This window comes from Spermophilus citellus (genome assembly GCF_964194105.1).
Source record: "Spermophilus citellus genome assembly, chromosome: 11".
In the NCBI taxonomy this organism is placed as follows: domain Eukaryota; kingdom Metazoa; phylum Chordata; class Mammalia; order Rodentia; family Sciuridae; genus Spermophilus; species Spermophilus citellus.
Genome location: NC_138192.1, coordinates 102415527 through 102434204, shown reverse-complemented (window position 1 = coordinate 102434204; position 18678 = coordinate 102415527). Strand labels below are relative to the sequence as shown.

The 18678-nt window shown below is 41.1% G+C and overlaps 1 protein-coding gene across 1 annotated transcript in view; it reads right to left on the bottom strand.

Annotated features, from left to right (window-relative positions):
- Window positions 1–344: 344 nt before the first annotated feature.
- The window catches only part of CASP10 (caspase 10), a 40890-nt gene continuing 22556 nt past the window's right edge, over window positions 345–18678 (bottom strand). Inside the window, exons 6-8 of the mRNA XM_081261795.1 lie at window positions 12867–12975; window positions 11774–12260; window positions 345–9385 (exon numbers count right to left, since the gene is read on the bottom strand). Of these exons, the coding sequence (XP_081117921.1) occupies window positions 9229–9385; window positions 11774–12260; window positions 12867–12975 (753 nt within the window). The 3' untranslated portion in view covers window positions 345–9228. The remainder of the gene's footprint in view (window positions 9386–11773; window positions 12261–12866; window positions 12976–18678) is intronic.

The window sequence follows — 18678 nt, the reverse complement described above, 5'->3', positions numbered from 1 at the left end:
ACCTGGCTTCTTGGGATACCAGGATACCAGCTATGGCCTCCTTCTCCCTCCCAGGAGAAGTCTATGTTACCTCTTTTTAAATAAACCCTGCTTTATATGCTTGCCTCCGAGTGCTTCTCTAATATTCAAACTTCAACATGTGAGGGAGCAGAACTCGTGACGGATAACCAGCGGTATCAACACTAGGCAGGGTAAAGAGAGACTGAGGGGTGGTGTTGACATGGACAGGTGGTAGGTAGGGTCAGCCAACCAACCTGAGTCCTCGGTTGCGCTGAAGGCATTTGGAGAGAGGGTCTAAGGGGAAGTGACGTGTAGTGCTTGGAGGTGGCTGTCAGAGAGGCAAGCTTGCAACTGAGACTCAGGTGGAATACATTTATTATTGATAACACATTTTTCTAGATGCACAATTGATGGTGTAGACAATAATGTATTTCAAGGAGATGGGTAAGATCAAGGACAAATGCAGAAGTTGAAATAATGGGAAAATATATCCTGTACAAAAATTGAATTATAAGTGAATATATTCCTGTTTGTGTGGACTTACATTTCCCAATTATTCCACAATGATCATACATCATACATAATCATAAAAAAGTTAGATCAAGTCAAGGACATCACTCAAAAACTAAGAAGGGACATTTCTCCTTATTTATAAATAAATCTAGTTGCAATCTACAAAGCTCATAAAGTTATTCCATTCTGAAATTGTACCAGTATTTTCCATATATCCTAAAGAATTACTTAAAATGAGAGGGTGTTTGTGCCACCGAGGTGGAGGAGGATTAGAGTTTCCACAGCTCCCTCAGGCCTGGCAAGCTGAGGGGCCACGAAGATCCCCTGGGATGGCGGGGCATTGTAGAGCACCCGGTAATGTACCAGAGGCCAAGGGCAGCGGACTTGGGGGGTTAGGTAGGGCTAGGCTGGATTCAAAGGGAAGAAGGCCCTGGCCTATGGGAGGCCACCGCAAGGACTGCTCAGGAATACCCTGGGCCTGGCACAAAGAGGCACTGAACTCCCTGAGCCATCTGGCGGCCTCTCTGCTGCAGCTGGAGGTAGGACCAGTTCCTGGACTGGGGCTCAGGTGTGACTCATCTCTCTTCTTTAAACTGTTAGCTGCAAAATGGGAACAGTGGCTTCCACTTCTGAAGGAGATCTGAGAAGGAATGAACTGGGAGGAGTCGGGAAGGGATCCCGGGGCGTCCAGTCCCGACCTCAGATACAACCTGCGGGGACGCTGACCTCACATCGTCAGAGCCACCAGGACAACTTTGCTGGACTCCCCTATGACCCTTCTGCAGCCTAAGAAGCAATTCCCTTGGTCATCTCCCACCCACAGAATTTTTTGCGGATGACACCGAGGGTAAAGGACCACCTTAGGGAGCCTTTTGTTGTTGTTGTTACCGGGGGATTGATCTGGAGCTCACGACCACTGAGCCACACCTCCAGCCCTATTTTGTATTTTATTTAGAGAGAGGGTCTCACTGAGGTGCTTAGTGCCTTGCTGTTGCTGAGGCTGGCTTTGAACTCGCGATCCTCCTGTCTCAGACTCCCAAACCGCTGGGATTACAGGTGTGTGCCACTGCGCTGGGCTCTTGGGGAGCCTTTTAAGAACAGCCCTTAGTCTTGGTCCCCCTGGCCCCAAGGCTTAACACAGGATGGGGCAGGCAGTGAGGGAGTGCCCAGTAAATTTCGACTGAATGAATGAGTGCAAGGTAGTAAATGACCTTTCACATCCATCATCTCATGGCAGCTTTCTGTGACCTCACCCTGAGGTGGTGACAGTGGCTGCCTAACTATGTTTCTGAAACTCACTATATATGCATGGGAATGTAACCCACTGGTAGAGTAACTATCCTAGTAAGCGCCAAGTCCTGATTTTGACACTACCACCACAGGAAAGAAAGGAGGAGGGAAGCCTGGTGCAGTATTGCACTCCTATAGTCCCAGCGACTCAAGAGGCTGAGACAGGAGGATCCCCAAGTTTGAAACCAGTCTAAGCAACTTAGTGAGACCTTGTCTCAAAATTAAAAAAAAAAAAAATAGAGCACTTGCTTAGCATGTATGAGCTTTAATCCCCAGCACCCCCTCAAAAAAAATCAATTTAAAGCACACTATTTGATAGGTAACCTAATGGGTGTTATAAACCTATGACACATTTTGGGGAAAGCTTGGTGTGAATGCCTGAAATTTGAGAAACACAGTGCTCAAGAAAGAGTCCAAAATGGGGGAAATATTTTCTACAGCTGCTGACTATAGCAACTTCTATAAAAGGATTCTTCTTTCACCTTTAAAAAAATGAGATCAAATGAGAGATATGAATTTCACAGTATATGTTTTCTCTCTCAATAATACCTATTTTAAACAAATATATGTTTGTATTTGTTGAATTTGCACAACAAATACATACATACTCATCTGGAGTGATCTATGGGTTGAGGACATGGAAAGGACTGGGCACATGGTAGACAGAAAAATTCAAGACTTTTTTGAATACCTATTCTCATTTTCTTATCATGATACAATGTAAAGATATTATCTACCCAAAATTAAATGTAAGAAGTAAAAATCAATATACTTTAAAATTTTTAATAGAAAACCTTTTAAAACTAATCTGCAAAAGTTATGGTAGGAAATGATTATTTGCATTGCCAAATGAGTCATTGTTTAAACAAAGATTTCTTCTAGCATTTTTAAAATGAATACAAATTTTTTTATATTTATTTTTTAGTTATAGGTAGACACAATATCTTTATTTGTATGTGGTGCTGAGGATCGAACCCAGTGCCTCACACATGGTAGGCGAGCACTCTACCTCTGAGCCACAGCCCAAACCCTAATTTGGGATGCATGGATAAATTATATATATGAATATATAATAATATATATGAATATACCATTAATAATTGAATATATGTCAAAATATATTACATATGCTTTTACATAAAGTTAGGTTTAGGTATAAGGGTGTTTTAGTCATCTTTTTTGCTGCTGTCACTAAAGGACCTGACCAAAACATGTGTCAGGAGGAAAAGTGTATTTGAGGGTTCACAGTTTCAGAGGTCATAGTCTATGGAAGGCTGGCTCCATTCCTCATGGCTCAAGGTGAGGCAGAACATCATGGAGGAATGATGTGGCAGAGAGAAGCAACTCACATGATAATCAGGAATCAGAGATCTCCACTTGACAGATATAAATATATATCCCAAAGCCACGCCCTCAATACTCCACCTGCCTCAGTTACCACTGGATTAACCCCATCAGGCGATTAATTCCCTGACTGGGTTAAGGCTCTCACAACACAATCATTTCCATTCTGAACCCTCTTGCATTGTCTCACATGTGAGCTTTTGGGAGACACTTCACATCCAAACCATGATATTCTGTCCCTGGCCCCCAAAAGTTCACACTCATCTGACAATGCAAAATACATTTAGTCCATTTCCCAAGAGTCCCCATATTCTCGATAGTTCTGAGACTTCTCAAAGCTCAAGTCCAAAGTTTTCTCTGAGGCTCAAAACAATCTTGCATTGTGAGATCATGTAAAATTAAAAGTAATTTATAAGTATCCAAAGCAATTTACAAGTATACACTATATACAGGTACAGAGTAAACATTTCCACTCACAAAAATAGGGGCATAGAAAGAAGGGATGGGACCAAAGCAAGACCAAAATCCAGGTGCACAAACAAGTCCTGTAGTTCTTTATCCAACATCTGGATCATATGGTATAATGTTTTCTCCAAAGGGCTTATGTAGCTCCGTCCCTGTGGCCTTGTTGGGTGCAGCCCAAGTGGCCTTTCTGTTAGCTTGTCTCTGCTTAATTCCTGCAGCTTTCCTAGGACAATGTCCCATGTTACTGTCATTTCTTCATCTTGGGGGTCTTCACTGCAGCTTCTGCTTCCTCCACACATCTCCCTTCTTTGTCCTTTCAGGTGCAGCCCACAGGGACTCCAACCCTGCAGCACCTTTCCTGGCCTCCCAGAACTTCCTTTGAAATCTTGGTTGAAGCCTCCATAGCCCCTCACTCCAGCCTCCTGCATTCCTGCAGAACCAGCACCATGTGATTAACACCAAGGTCTACTGCCATCTCAAGCAGTAGCTTAGCCTCCAGGGACACTTGCTGCAGTAGCCTCTGAGTGTCTGAGTGGTTAAGCATGTTGAAAAAACTTTATAGGCCCCTTTGTACAAGAAGGATTCCCCACTGATTTCATCTCAAGAGAATTTTTACTTTTCTTTCCTTGAGTCTGAGGAGGGTCTGTTCTTGCAAATTCCTGAGATGTCCTCAAGCCATCTTTCTCATTGTCTCTGGGCAGAGTCTTTGGCATTTCTTTAGTGGAAGTAATATCTTTAATAACTGCAACTTCCTTAGCCCTAGTTTACTTCCACCTTTAAGTCTGCATTTTCTAAATCTTTCTGCTCTGCTTTCTGCTCCTGGCTATAACAGTAAGTTTGGCTAAAGGCTGCCAGCATATCCATGCCACCTTCTGAATGCTATGCTGCCTAGAAATTTCTTCTACCAGATTAAGAAGTCCATCACTTTTAAAATCAGCCTCACAGAAAGTCTCAGGGTATGGGCAAAATGCAGATAACTTCTCAGTCAGAATATAATAGGAATAGCCTCTAGTCCAATTATCATAGTGTCCTCTTTTTCCTCTAAACAATCTTGAGCTCTGTCTTAACTGTCCACAGTCCTATTAGCATTCTGCTCTTCTGAGCTCCCACCAAAATCAGCCATTGAGCTCCACTTACAACAACCTAAAGCATTTCCAGCTTGCATTGCTAAACATCTCAAAATCCTCCCACCAATTCCAAAAAGCTCAGAAAGATTCTGAACCACATGGTCAGGTTAGTCACAGCAATGATCCCACTTCTCGGTAACAATTTCTGTTTTAGTCAGCTTTTTCACTGCTGTGACTAAAGGATCCAACCAGAACATGTGTAGAGGGCGAAAAATTTATTTGAGGGCTCACAGTTTCAGAGGTTTTAGTCCATAGAAGACCAGTTTCATTCCTTGGGGATCAAGATGAGGCAGAACATCATGGCAGAAGAATGTGGCAGAGGGAAGCAGTTCACATGATTATCAGGAAGCAGAGAGCTCTTCTAGATTTTTAAAAAAATATTTATGTTTTAGTTGTAGTTGGACACAATATCTTTATTTTATTTTTATATGGTGCTGAGAATTGAACCCAGGGTCTTACATCTGATAGGCGAGCACTCTACTGCTGAGCCACAATCCCAGCCTTCCTCCAGCATTTTTAAGAGGGTTCCATTTTTAAATTTTTTTGTAGAGTTCCATTTTTTAAAAAAACCCTAAATTTAAAATTTTAGTTCCTATTCAAAGCTATTACTGTATAGTATATTCGTACCACATCCTTAAGGGCAATCTCTAGACTTTCTATAAGACACACACCCTAACAGAAAAAGATCAATGATTTTTCACATACATAAACTTCACCAGAGGACAGTTACACTTATTTTGTACAGTTCAAGTTTAGAATGAGAACAAGTGTTTTTTTAAATTGGTTCCTGTTCAACAGAAGAAAGGGAACAATTAAAGCTAACAAAAGTGAAACCAATTGACTTAGAGGCATAAGATTGCAAATCCAGAGATATACAACAAAGCAAATCCTCCACTAATGATTATGATACTTTGGCAAACTGTTTAACACTCTGAGACCTGAATCATGAGGTCACTGGGAACCTTCCAAACTCCCAGCTCCATGATCCCACTTGTGGTATGAGTTCCCTTGCTGGAAGACTTAAGCAGAGATGAAGAACTATAAAGTAGAAGTTGATCATGGAAAGAGAGGATGTTGGAGCAGGTGCCAAATGGATTAACCACTGGCTTCTGACAATAATTTGATGCCCATCTATCTACATTAACGGTTCAAGGTAAATTTCATTATTTTCTGTGGATACCAGAATGTCCGCACAAAAATTATGTGTCAGTACTCAAATCTGAAACAGTCAGAAAAGCCAAGATACCTATATATTAATTTTTAAAGATTATTGGAAAAAATAATTAAAGCATCTGAAAGAGAAAAAGGAGAGCTCAGAGACCCTAAGAATAAATTTACAAATATTCCAAGGGTCTAAGAATTCTAGGTTAAGAACAATTTGCCTAGATGGCTTATGGCACAAAAATTGCCCATGAAATGAGGTAAACTTTGAAGATGGTTTACCTCCATTGAGACTTAATCATGAAAAAAGGGCTGCAAATCAGCAACATGAACCATTGTGTTACACCTGTTATTGCCTGTATTAATTTGTCAGTACTCATAATGCACCATTTGTTCAATTGTGTAACATTGCCTAAGCACTAGTGAAATACAGTGTTTGTTAAGTGTAATCTGCAAGATATCAAACCCACCCACCCCTGTTGGCCCCCTGAGGTGAGGCCAGTAGGATGTGCTACCAGTAACTCTAATAATAATAATAATAATAATAATAATAATGTTATTAGTATAATTAGTATTAAATAGTATAATTTAATTAGAATTAAATTAGAATTTAATTAATATTAAATCAGTAGAATTAGTATTAAATAACTATAACATTGCATAATATCTTGTTAACAGTTTTCATGTCTTTTCATTTTGTGTGACAGTACCCAAACTTTTGTGAAAGAATGAAAGATAGAACAGAAAGGGAAATAATAATAATAATAATAATAATAATAATAATAATAATAATAATAATTAAAACTCTTGTAGGTTGAGCACAACTGTACAAAATATGTAAGAACTTCACTCAATTTTCCCATTTCTTTCATAAATATCTGGGCCAACACTGACTGTAGCCACTCTCAAATAGCTGTCACTAAAAAAAACCTGTTATTCCTAGACTTTAAATTCACACAGATGTGTACACATTCTTAAACACAGACAAATATGTTTTGCACCATCTTTGAGGGTGCTCTCTAACATGTGTGTATAGGCCCTGATCAGGAGAAATGAGTCAAGGGTGACTGCATCCCTGTGGTCTGTATATATTCATGACTCAGTTCAGGAATTCCTAAAGTGCTTGGTGGAAGCCTCTACAAAATTCATGGAAACTTTGCTGATAAGAATTTAAACATGTATATGCACTAGGTTCCAACATATCAAAATGTGAAATAAACCTCAGGCCCTAGACTTAAACATCAGCCCTCAATTGCTGCTGAAGATTTTATTAACAGTGTTTTATCAACTGGACTCCACCAAGTTGCCCTTCTGCTGCTGGGGACATCATGACCCAATGAAGGGAGACCTGGCTCCTCACTCAGAGGATGTCAGGGCCTGTTGCTAGTGTTGCTGCTAATGAAGTCAACTGGAAGGATCAAAAGAACTCGAGTCCTATATCTCCACTTAGAACACTACCAGAGGACTCCACCACCTAAAGGTCTTGCATGTACATGTCACAGTTAGATTTAAGTGTGTATATAGATATACATTCTCCTTTATCTTCCCAATAGCTAGTATTTTTCTACTCCAGAGAAGGTTCAAAAAAAAAAAAAAACTTGAATCAGTGACTATTTCAGAGCATGGGAGTTTTGCAGGGTGAAATGGAAATCTGAGGCCTCAATCTATAGATCCTCTGGTCTTTTCTTTATACTACACCAACCTTCATTGCGGAAAACTGTTAAATAGCCGAAGGCTATGAGTATCCAACTGGATAAATACTATGATGACCAGCTTTTACCTTTGCTCTGTTTGAATGAAGGTTTTGAAAGAACATTCTGACATATATTGGACTTATTTCCTTAATCAAGCTACATTCAAGTCCCAGCAATGGTCAGTTACATTAAAACAGGGTGTGTAGGAATACTTCTTACAGCAAATTCACTATGAACCTGATTTTCATATAAATTATAAAGTCAAGCACCTATGAGAGTCATTTTTCTTCATTCCTTGGTATCTTTTATGAGCATCTACATATTCAAAGAAACATAATGCCCTGTCATGCCCCATGATATTCCAGTCCACTAGAGTGGGAAATGGAATTCTGTAAGCAATAACCTGCTGAAGGACAGTGAGCTAGTTGCCTCAGCATCTTCATCTATAAATGAGGCTTTGATCACAAGATTTTCCATCTTTTTCTTAGGTCAAAACTTCAAGGATTCAAAATATGTTTCTAGACATTAAAAAGAAAAAAAAATCCTCTTGGAATTGAGAAAAATGCTCAAGGACATGTTCAAAACCTTCATGTAAAAATTATCATGGTTTCTATACAAACAGTGCCAGACATCTCTCTGGTCAGGGAAAGTCTCATGATCCCTATGAACAGCACCCATCTTTGAGGTGGCCTCTTTCCTCCACATTTGGACCAGAGGAGCACTGTGTACTAGTGACAAGGTAGGGCTGTTGACTGCAGTCCACACAGTGCAGTTGGCAACCTGAGAAGATCCAGTGAAGAGACAGGTGCTGCCTTGTAGATTGAGTCCTGATTCAAGTGTTGCCTGAAGTAAGTGCTACTGACTCATCCATTTCCGAGGAAAAAAGGGTGGCAATAAATTCCCTGCTTTGTTTTAGTCAGTTTGAGCTGGGTGTTCTGCCACCAGCACCTGAAAAGTTTTGAACAAGAGAGAGTGTGACATCAGGCTATGAAGTTTCTGTTTCTGGAGCAGCTGAATATGTCTGTCTTCTCAGTGAGCAGTCTTCTTCCTAGAACCACACCTCTGCCCAGCCCAAGAAAAACAGTTCCTGCATGAGTACCTTCCCTACACTAAAGCAGGAGATTGGCTGTGGCACAGACCAGATTCCCCTCACTACATGTGCAGGAAGAGAAGTTTAGGAAGGGGGATAGCAGATGGAGTGTGCATCATGATGCCATCATCCCATGTCCAGGGCCATGCAGAGGGGACACAGAATTATAACCAAGGGGTATACATCTAGAGAGGAAAGCCAAGCTCAGACTAAGCCAGTGGTTCTTAGAACTTGAAGGAACCTGAAAAATACATCTGATCCCACCTTGCATTTCACAGACGCACAAGGTCAGTTGTTTGTTCTTCAGGGTACCTACCCAAAACCAAGGCTATAACCCAAGTCTTTAATCAATAAAGTTTTCCAATATGTAGACTTGTCAAAAGAAAAAAAAAAGTAGAATTGACTATCATAAAACAAGGTATTTCCATTGCTAGAATGACAGGTGGAGACCAACTCACCACCTATCATCAATTCCCATGCTGGGAGGGAGGCCGGAGGACATAATCAAAGTTTCCTTTCAAATCTAGGAACCAGTGAAAACTCTCTACAATAATAAAAGCGCATTCTGTGGCACAGGGAACACGAGTTTTCTCCTTAGTGTGAAAGCAGGCTGGGGCATCTGTCTCAGTGTTCCGTCGCTGTTCACCTGTTGACTCACATCATTGTTGACTGCAGTGAGAATGGATAAGATGTCTTCCTGTCTGCAAGAAGAAACCACACACCAGTTCTTAGAAAGATGCCTCTTAGGTCAAGTAGGTAACTGTGTCACAGATACATATGATATTAATAATGCCCTCTCTAGTCTATCTTTAGAGAGGGTTAAAAAGATAAACATGGCACAGCTCCTGAACTTCAACAGGATTCAGACATGAAAATTTTTTGAAGGACAATTTATATGTGCTATTCAAAATACAAGACAGAATGTGATCCAAACCAAATGACAAGGAGGTCAAAGTTCCACTGCATGTTGAGAGGAAAAAATACTTCTGGCCAAGAGGAAGAGCAAAGGCTCCATGGAAGAGGCAGCAGTTGAGCCTGGGTTTGCAGGACCTATAGTATTTACCAGAATCTTCTGGTGGTGGGCATCTACATATCACTGGAAGCAAATATAGGAGACAGCACTCAATTTTGAATTGTGGATTCATCACTCACTCACTGTGTGGTCTTAGGCAGGTTATTTACTTCTCTGTACTTCAGTTCTCCCAGCCCTAAAATGGGAGACATGATAGTCCCCATCTTAGAGATTGCCATGAGAACGAAATGATGTAATTCAAACTAAGCACTAAGAAAGCCAATTACTCTATTCCACTATCATCTTTAGTGTCATCATACTACTATCCTCTTCCTCCTCTTACTCATCTTCATCACTATTTTTCAGGTGGAGGATGTGGGCCCTGACTGGTTTTCAGTCCCTATATCCTTCTTGGTACCAATTATTCTCTGTCCACAAATCTTTTTCTGAGTTAATCTTTCTCATCATTAGCTCACCTGAACTATTACCTTCAGCCAAGAAGCCTTTCAAGTAGCTCCGGCCCCATTCTCAATGTTTTTTTTTTTTTTAATTTTTTTAAGGGATCATGCATGCCAGGCAAGTCCCCTGCCACTAAGCCACATTCCCCCAACCTACCATTCTTCATTTCATTAGCCTTCATTCTTAGTTCATAGCAGTTATCACTTCCTGAAATTTAAATTGTTAATTTAAATATTCACTTGCTTATACTTTTATTTCCTGTCTTTCCCTCACCAGACTGTATGTTCCATGGAGCAGAGATTTTTGTCTCTTTTGTTCACAACTGCACCCTCACCCCTAACTCAGTATGCAGTACAGGAGGCACATAGTAGGCCATCAATAAATATGTTTTGTTCCTAAAGCTATAAACATTGGCATTTGATGACTATGGTGGGGATGGAAGAGTTGGTTTAAAAAAAAAAAAAGAAGAGCAGAGTTGACTCAAGGCACCAATTTGGAATTCCCAGTAGAGCATGGGCCATTCCTATAAATGGGGATTCAAGAGCAGGAGCTCCTGGAGAAGGGCTAGGAAGATGAATTCGGAAAGATGCAAGCTGAATGTGAGGTCCAAGAGCAATACAGGGGTGGGATGTGTGGCAGGTTGTGAATGAAGTTGACTCAAGCAATAAGTCATTCATCAGCCCAGCAAATACTTATCAACCTCATCAATATGATACTATATCAAATTCTGAAGATACAAAATTGAATTAAACAGGGTCTCTGCCCTGCAACAATTCAGAAATGAGTGGGCTGCAGATACAGTTTGGGAGACATTTTCAGGAAGCACCAGTGGTCTCTGGGTACTGCTAAAGCTGCCAGTGGAGAAGAGAGAGAGAGAGAGAGAGAGAGAGAGAGAGAGAGAGAGAGAGAGAGAGAGAGAGAGATAAGGAGGGAGGGAGGGAAGGAGAGAGAGAGAGAGAGAAAAGAGGTCCAGAAAAGAACCTGGTGAAGGCCCATTTCCAGGGTGCAGATAAGAAGCATTATGGCAGAGACAGAAGGGAAGTTGTCAGAGCAGTGGCAAATAGAACGCTAAAGACAGCACATAGGCACTCAGTAAATATGAGCGACTAGTAAACTGATAAATGAAGGGACAAATAAAAAGTCCCCGTATCTTTGTTGGTGCTGTTGCCTTTGTCCAGCACATCCTTCACCCAGATTCTTTGCATAACATCTATTTGTCATCTCTAGAATCCTCCTCTAATCCTCCAAATCTGAGTGAAGTACTTGTCTTACATGATTTTATAACACCTATGCTTCACAAAGTGTACTGATCACTGGGATGCTCTTCCCTACCTATTTGTCTATCCCATTAGCTTGGAAGCAAATTGAGTATAGGGATTATGTCTTTTTTTTTTTAATTCTGTATCTTCCTCTCCTTTCTAGGTCTGTGCTGATGCTCAATACAAGTTTGTTAGATGGGTGGATGGATGCATGCATACATGGATGGATGCATGAATAGATGGGTGAGTAGATGGTGGTCGGATAGGTACATAAACAGGTAGACAGATGAATGATGAGTGAGTGAATGGGTGGGTAAATGGATAATAGATAAACAGGGAGGTAGATACAGAACACTCACCTTGGGACCAACTTCTTCAGATGACTACACAGAGACTGAATATACCAGCTGCCATCTCTTATATGCCGAAAGGACATATAGCCTGGGACGGTGGCCAGACCAAGCAAGAAGTCAGCCTCAGTGGGAACACTATCTATAAGGGAAAGATGCTTAGAATTCTGAGCATCTGCTTCAGTTAACACAGAATTTTGTACCTCTGGCCCTTGACAGGCCTGAATGAAAAAGAGTTTTGGTTTGTGAGCCAGCCCAGGGCACTGCTGGGCTGTGAAGTGACGCATGATACTCCGAATAGGAATTAGGACTCCATCTGAAGAGTAGACTGCTCCAAATTCCCCATGGGTTAGAATGCAGAACACAAAGCAGTCCCCATCAGCATGGCCTGGATGACTCTTATACTCCTGCAAAATCTTGTCCATGACTCCTTTGGTCACATCATCATATTTGTGTGCTGTGAACCCAAGCCACTCAAACACAAGCTTTAGACACTCTGGGACCAAAAAGAAAAAGAAAAAAAAGGAGAGAAAGAGGAACTACTGAAATGAAGTAAAGCAAAATGAAATAGAGTAAAACAATAATAATAGTTTTTAAAAATCACATAGCTCTGCCTAGCATACACAAGGCCCTGAATTGAAACCCCAGCCTTGAAAATTAAAAAATAAAATAAAAGCACATACATCAAAAAGTCTAAAGCCCTGATTTTTTTTAACTTTTGTAACAATAACATCTTAAAATTACCTTGCCTTCTCAAAGGACCCACAGTGTCACAATAGTCCTGAGGGTCAGCAGTGACCAGTGTTTTATTCAATTTCACAGTCTAGAAGCTGAGGCTAAGGCCCTATGACTCTTCCAGGGTCACAAACCTAATGAGAGGTGGAGCCAGAGCTCAAACCCCAGATTTTTGGGTGCACCAGGCCCTCCCCCAAACTACAAATAGTCAGGGACTCCTGTTACTTGGGATGCACAAGAGCTTCAGAAACATTTAGATATCATCTTAAAATTTCTGTGGAAGACAAAGTTTAATGAAAGAAAATATGAAAATGAAAAAGGATTTTAAGATTCCCAACTAGCATTTGATACACTATTCCATGCTTACCAGCATCTCTATGGGTTCCTGGTCTATCTTTCAGGGAGGTAAAGCTGTGATTGTTGATAATGATACAGTGGCCTCTGTGTTTCCGATCCATCCTATACATAATTGTCTCCTTAAGGAAGAAGAGATAGAACCCCTTAGTTGGGACCATCATGTTAGGAGGCTTAATATTTCTAATGAGCTACTTCAGCAGATCCATATGAGGAAGAGCAGGATGTATCTCTTAATGCCAGTTTTTTTAAACCATTTTTTTTACGCTTTAGTCTAAACTCCTTAGGCTGGGGTGTATCTCAGGGGTAAAGGACTTGTTTAGCATACACAAGGCCCTAGGTTCAGTCCCCAGCACCAAAAAAAAAGAAAATTTTTTTCAAAAAAAAAAAAGTATGTAAAATGGGGCTGGGGATGTAGCGCAGTTGAGTCAGCACTAATCCCAGCACTACAAAAAACAAACAAACAACAGCATCAACAACAACAAAAAAAAACTTGTAGTATGGAATATGCCAGATAATTACTAAAGTTACACACAGAAAGACCAGAGATTCTGACCACTCTGCACTTAATTTTGCTGCTGAGTTATGATTTGAATACAATTTCAAATGTTCTTTTAAAGTTCCAGAGCCCAGGATAAAGGATACTGTCACTTGCATTAAAGATCAGCCACCTCCTTTCTTTCAGGATCCCACTCCTAGTACCAGAAGCTGAGCTTTCTCAAGGTCCTGACCCTGGTTTGAAATTAACCAATTAATTCTACAGTTAAATGCCAGGTCCTAACTAAAACTCAAGATTCCCACTAGAATCTCAATTTCCAGGGTTAAAAAACAAAACATGTATTTTAACACCGGCAAACCCAGGATATATAGATAGATAGATAGATAGATAGATAGATAGATAGATAGATAGATAAAATCTTCCTTTTCAGATTAGAAATGTGAAGAAAGAATAAGCAAGGATTTAACAAGGCAACAAAAATATCAAGTGATGTATATATATTTTTTGAATGGTCAGCTTCTGGAGTGATTGATACCTCTGAAAGCTGAGGAATCTCTTTTGTAACTTTATTTCTCAATATAAGTCACAGTAGGAATTTTAAAATTCATGCAATTATTTTTGAAGGCTAATGTAAACATTTTGCAATTACAGATTAACAACTTTGGCTTTGGCTGGGTCTCTGTGGAACTAAAATGATTTGAAAACCTGGTATATTTTTGATCCAACCAGAAAAAAAAGTGGCTTCACTTGATTTCAAAAAAAAAAAAAAAAAAAAAAAAGAAAAGAAAGAAAGAAAAAAGAAAAGAAAAAAATAAAGAAAAGAAAAGAAAAAAGAAATGTCCTCCCTCTGGAAATAACCCAAAGAGTATACATTCCTCAAAGTGCAAAGCAACGTCAAGGCCTTCACAGGCAAAGGTCACACACTTCTGATTGTCACAGGAATAGATGGGAAGATCAAAGAGGAAGGAAGAACCAAGGCAAAAACTCCTCTGAGGTGAGAGCCCTGAATAAACTCTCCGGACCTTTGTCCAGATTTCAGAACCCAGGGTGTTAGCAGATGCTCCTACCATCTCCATGGACACAGGGATTAGTGCACCATTTGTGGCTCCATTGCCTAGAAAGAAAAGTACCCAGACCCCTCAAATATCTTTCTCTAAGCATTTAGATTTCCTTGCTAATAAATTTCTGACATAGCATTCAATTCTGGAGAATTGTTATAGTTTCAAGAAACTCCCAAGATATAAATTTGGCCTGCATGCCCTTGCTGATAGGAAAGACAAATGTCCTCATATTGCTATTTGCTCTGTTTGGGTTGAAAATTGTGCTGCTGGCAGAGGATGAATTGGGGAATTAAGAACATGTGGATCGGCTCAAGGGTTCCTGGTAGAAAGCACAGCTGGGTTGTCAGCATATCTCTGTCTCTGGGAATAGAGAAGCCTGGTGGACATCAAGGAGAAAAAAGGGAGCGAGGGGAAGGTCCACAGCAATGGAATCAACTGGTGCCTTTGTCACTGGCTGAAGCTCACAATGCCTTGAAGGGTTTATGCAAGCTCCATTTCCTCTGGGTAATAATCTATCATGGGGTGGAAGTTCATGATAGGTAATTGATAGGAAAATGTAACATGCACCTGTTTTCTTCTCCCTCTCTCAGCAAGTTTGTGGTAGAACCACCAAGCTCTATCCTCATCTCTGGGGAACATCTGGTAAATCAGCTAAAGGTCAGTCTTTGGAGCTCAGCTCAGGCTGTATGAGTCCAGTATTCCACAGACCAGAGAGCACACCAAAAGGACCCAAGGTGCAGTGCCCCTGTACACCTGTACATCTTCCTCACTTTGGGAGAAGATAACACTCCAGAAGAAGCCACATCTAAACCTTGGAACTGCAGAGTTATAGAACTGAAAAAAAGCCGCCTTGTTCTTCAGAGAAATGACTTGGCTGTCTAAGCTCATACAGTGTCCGGATGCAGAGCTAGCTCTCGGAGGGAGAACTCTGCTCTCACACTGCTGGGGTCGAATCCCCGAGTCACTCCTTTTTAGCAGTGGGACAGTTAGCAAAGGTATAGGCTTCATGGGTCTCAGTTTTAAATGGGTATTAAGTGGGAAAACATTAGTACCTATCTCCAAGCTATGGAAAGATTAAATGAGATGCTCCTGGAAAGACTCTTAGGACAATGCTTGGCCTATGCCAAGTGCAAGAGTAACTCCCACCAGCACTGTCAACATCATATCAGGTTAGCCAAAAAGTGGCATGTCATAAATTCTAAAGGCTAAATTTCCTGGGGAAAAAAGTGAGGAATAGACTCTGATAAACTTTACATATCATAGATGCTATGTTTGAATATGGCTCAAGTCCCCCAAGGCTCCACTGTGAGTGAAGGCTTCCCGTTCCAACTAGAGAGTTGGAATGGGAAGTGCTTTCTAGTTGGAATGGGAAGCGCTGTGGAACTTTCAGAAGGTGGGGCCTGATGGGAGGTCCTTGGGTCCTAATGGGAGCGTGGCCCTTAGAAGGCAGTTCAATTGTTATGAAAACCCAAGTTTGGTCCTACCCTGTCCTCCCTCTGTTCCTGGTTCAAGATGTAATCACTTGCTGTCTGCCATGATGTGACTTAGGCAAGAATGAGTCAGTGCCATGCCCTGGAACATCCAAAACTAAGAAATAAATAAATATCTTCATTTTTATAGATAGCATGTGTCAGATATTTCATTATAGTAAGAAAAAACAACTAATACAACAGATTTCAGGCAACTTGCAGATTCTGGAATATTCTCCTAAGGTCGTGGTTTCTGGGCAGGAATTCAGGGCACTCAAACACACCATGACTATTGTCCTTCCCTCTTGTTTCTGTGCCTCTGAAAAATAGAAGAAGCATCTGGAGCCACTCTGTAAACCCAATTTCCTCAGACTGTATATGCTCTGTTGCTGCTGGGCTGCAGGCCTCAGCCCACCAGGGGTTCCTTCCCTCCCTACAGAAAGTGACCTAATTCTGAAGGCTGGAAGGAGAGGACAGTAGCTGCCAGAATTCTGTAGCATCTGCTATGCTAGGCTTTCAGCAGGAACCACCCTGTCATCTCCATCCCCCACAGAAAAACTTGGTACAAACCATACACTGTGGCATGCCTCAAATTGCAATAGGAAATGAATTCTCCACTAAGTTATCTTCAACTACTTGGTATACATCAAATATATCTACTCCTGCCATACTGATCCAAGTTGTAGAAAATACATAAGTACATTACACCTATCATGATTCATGAAGTGCTCATTTTGCCACAATCCCTCCTATTGAGGAAACAAGAGATGTATGAAATGTAGGAAGTTCACACAGGATGATGCTGAAGACACCGTCACATGAAGGAAGTGAAGAATCATATTTTAGTATACTATCTCTTCTTTAATTTAGAGAAGACACAGGGTGTTTCCCCCCCCCAAAGTAATAATAGGATGAATAAACAAATAAATGTTAATAAAGATGGTAATTGAATGGGAAGGGAAGAGAGGCAGGGAAGCAGTGTAGATTTCTGAGTATGCTCTACAGGTTTTACTTTGGATCTACATTGATACTGCTTTGTTTTATTTTGTTTTGTTTGGGCCAGCACTAGGCATTGAACCCAGCAGTGCTCTGCCACTGAGCTACATCCAAAGTCCTTTTACAATTTTTTAAAATTTTGAAACAGGGTCTCGCTAAATTGCCTAGGCTGGCCTAGAACTCGCAATCCTCCAGCCTCAACCTCTCGAGTAGCTGGGACTACAGGTAAGTGTCACCATGCCTGGCTTAATGTTTCATATGATAAAATACAAACTTAAAACAAACTGGAGGGCCCATCTTTTCTGCATCTTCCTCCTCGCCCACTACCTCCCCCCATCCTCAGTCTCCAGGAGACAGTTCCAAAGGGGACTTCACCAAGGTATTGGGAAAGGAGTGACCCTGTAATGGGCAGCAACAGGACTTACTGGTGCTGCCCATCACAGGGGTGACAACCAGCAAGTCACCCTAGGTCACAGATATGCATCCCTGCTGAAAGCCACAGGGAAGTGACTTTTGTTTAAGCCAGACCCATGCTGCTGGACCTCAGTCCCAGGGCTGCACAATACTGGAATTTCCCGTCTCTGGGTGATCAAATACAAAGGAGTTTCAGTTTCACTTTTCAAAAGATTTCCTGCCTTTCTCTTCACACCCCACATTTTCCTGCCTGAAGTATCCTGTATTTCTTCTTGGTGGCATCCAAAGCCGGGCCAGGCTGCTTTCTGGTTTTGTCCAGAAACTGAGCGAATCTTCTGGGATCAAGGGAATGGCAGAAGCAGTGGCAGGCTCTGTCCAGCAGCTCCAGACTGGGCTTTCCTTGATTTGTCTCTTCAGGCAGAAGAGGGACTAGGTCAAATCTTTATGTCTATCTACTTCTTTGCCTGAGAATATCACATCCTCTGTTAACACCACCCACATCTTTGTGTCAAAGAGTGAGTGAATGACCACCATCTGGCCACATTCAGCCTTCTTTCGACTGTTTTCAAGAGGAGTCTAGTAACCCCTCAGAAAGAAGCAGTTGTCACATCTCAATAGAAAGGCATGTCTCTCTTTCAGAAAATCTCACAATCAAAAAGACTTAGGTTTTTTTTTAATTGTTGATGGACCTTTATTTATTAATTTATTTTTATGTGGTGCTGAGAATCAAACCCAGTGCCTCACACATACTAGGCAAGTGTTTTGACCCTGAGCTGCAGCCCCAGCCCCAAGACTTAGTTTTTAAACAAATTAGGGGACGTAGCTTGAAATGCAAAGGCTTTTTCCTCTTAAATTTAATTTTTAGCAGTGTTCTTTTAACAAGATAACCTTCAGGTGCGTATGAAACATGAAATGATTTTCCATGGAAAAAGGCAGGATTTCCTACATAACTTTTAAGACACCTTCCTGCTCTGAGAGTCTGACAATATATGTAATGTGAGGTGCTGCCCCACCCCCTCAGCCCTATGCACTCCCAATACCACCACAACTACCCCACCCTCATGTGGCCATGACCAGAATCATCCCACATCTGCTTCAGAGACCAATGCCAAGCCATACCCCTTTAGAGAACAATGAATTCTAAAAGGTAAAGAGTAAAATCCTGTGTGTGTGCACATCTGTGAATCACCTACATGCATGTGAAGCCTTTGTGTACAACACTGGTTGAAAAAGTAGGTGAGGGGAATTAAGTTTAGCAGGCAATTTATCTTAAAATTAGGGAATCCTAAAATGTCAGTGCTGGGAAATTACATTTTTAAAAAACTTCTATATGTATGTAGGGTGGTGAGGGTGGTCTGCAATTCCCTGCTCAAAGCTATGGTAGGC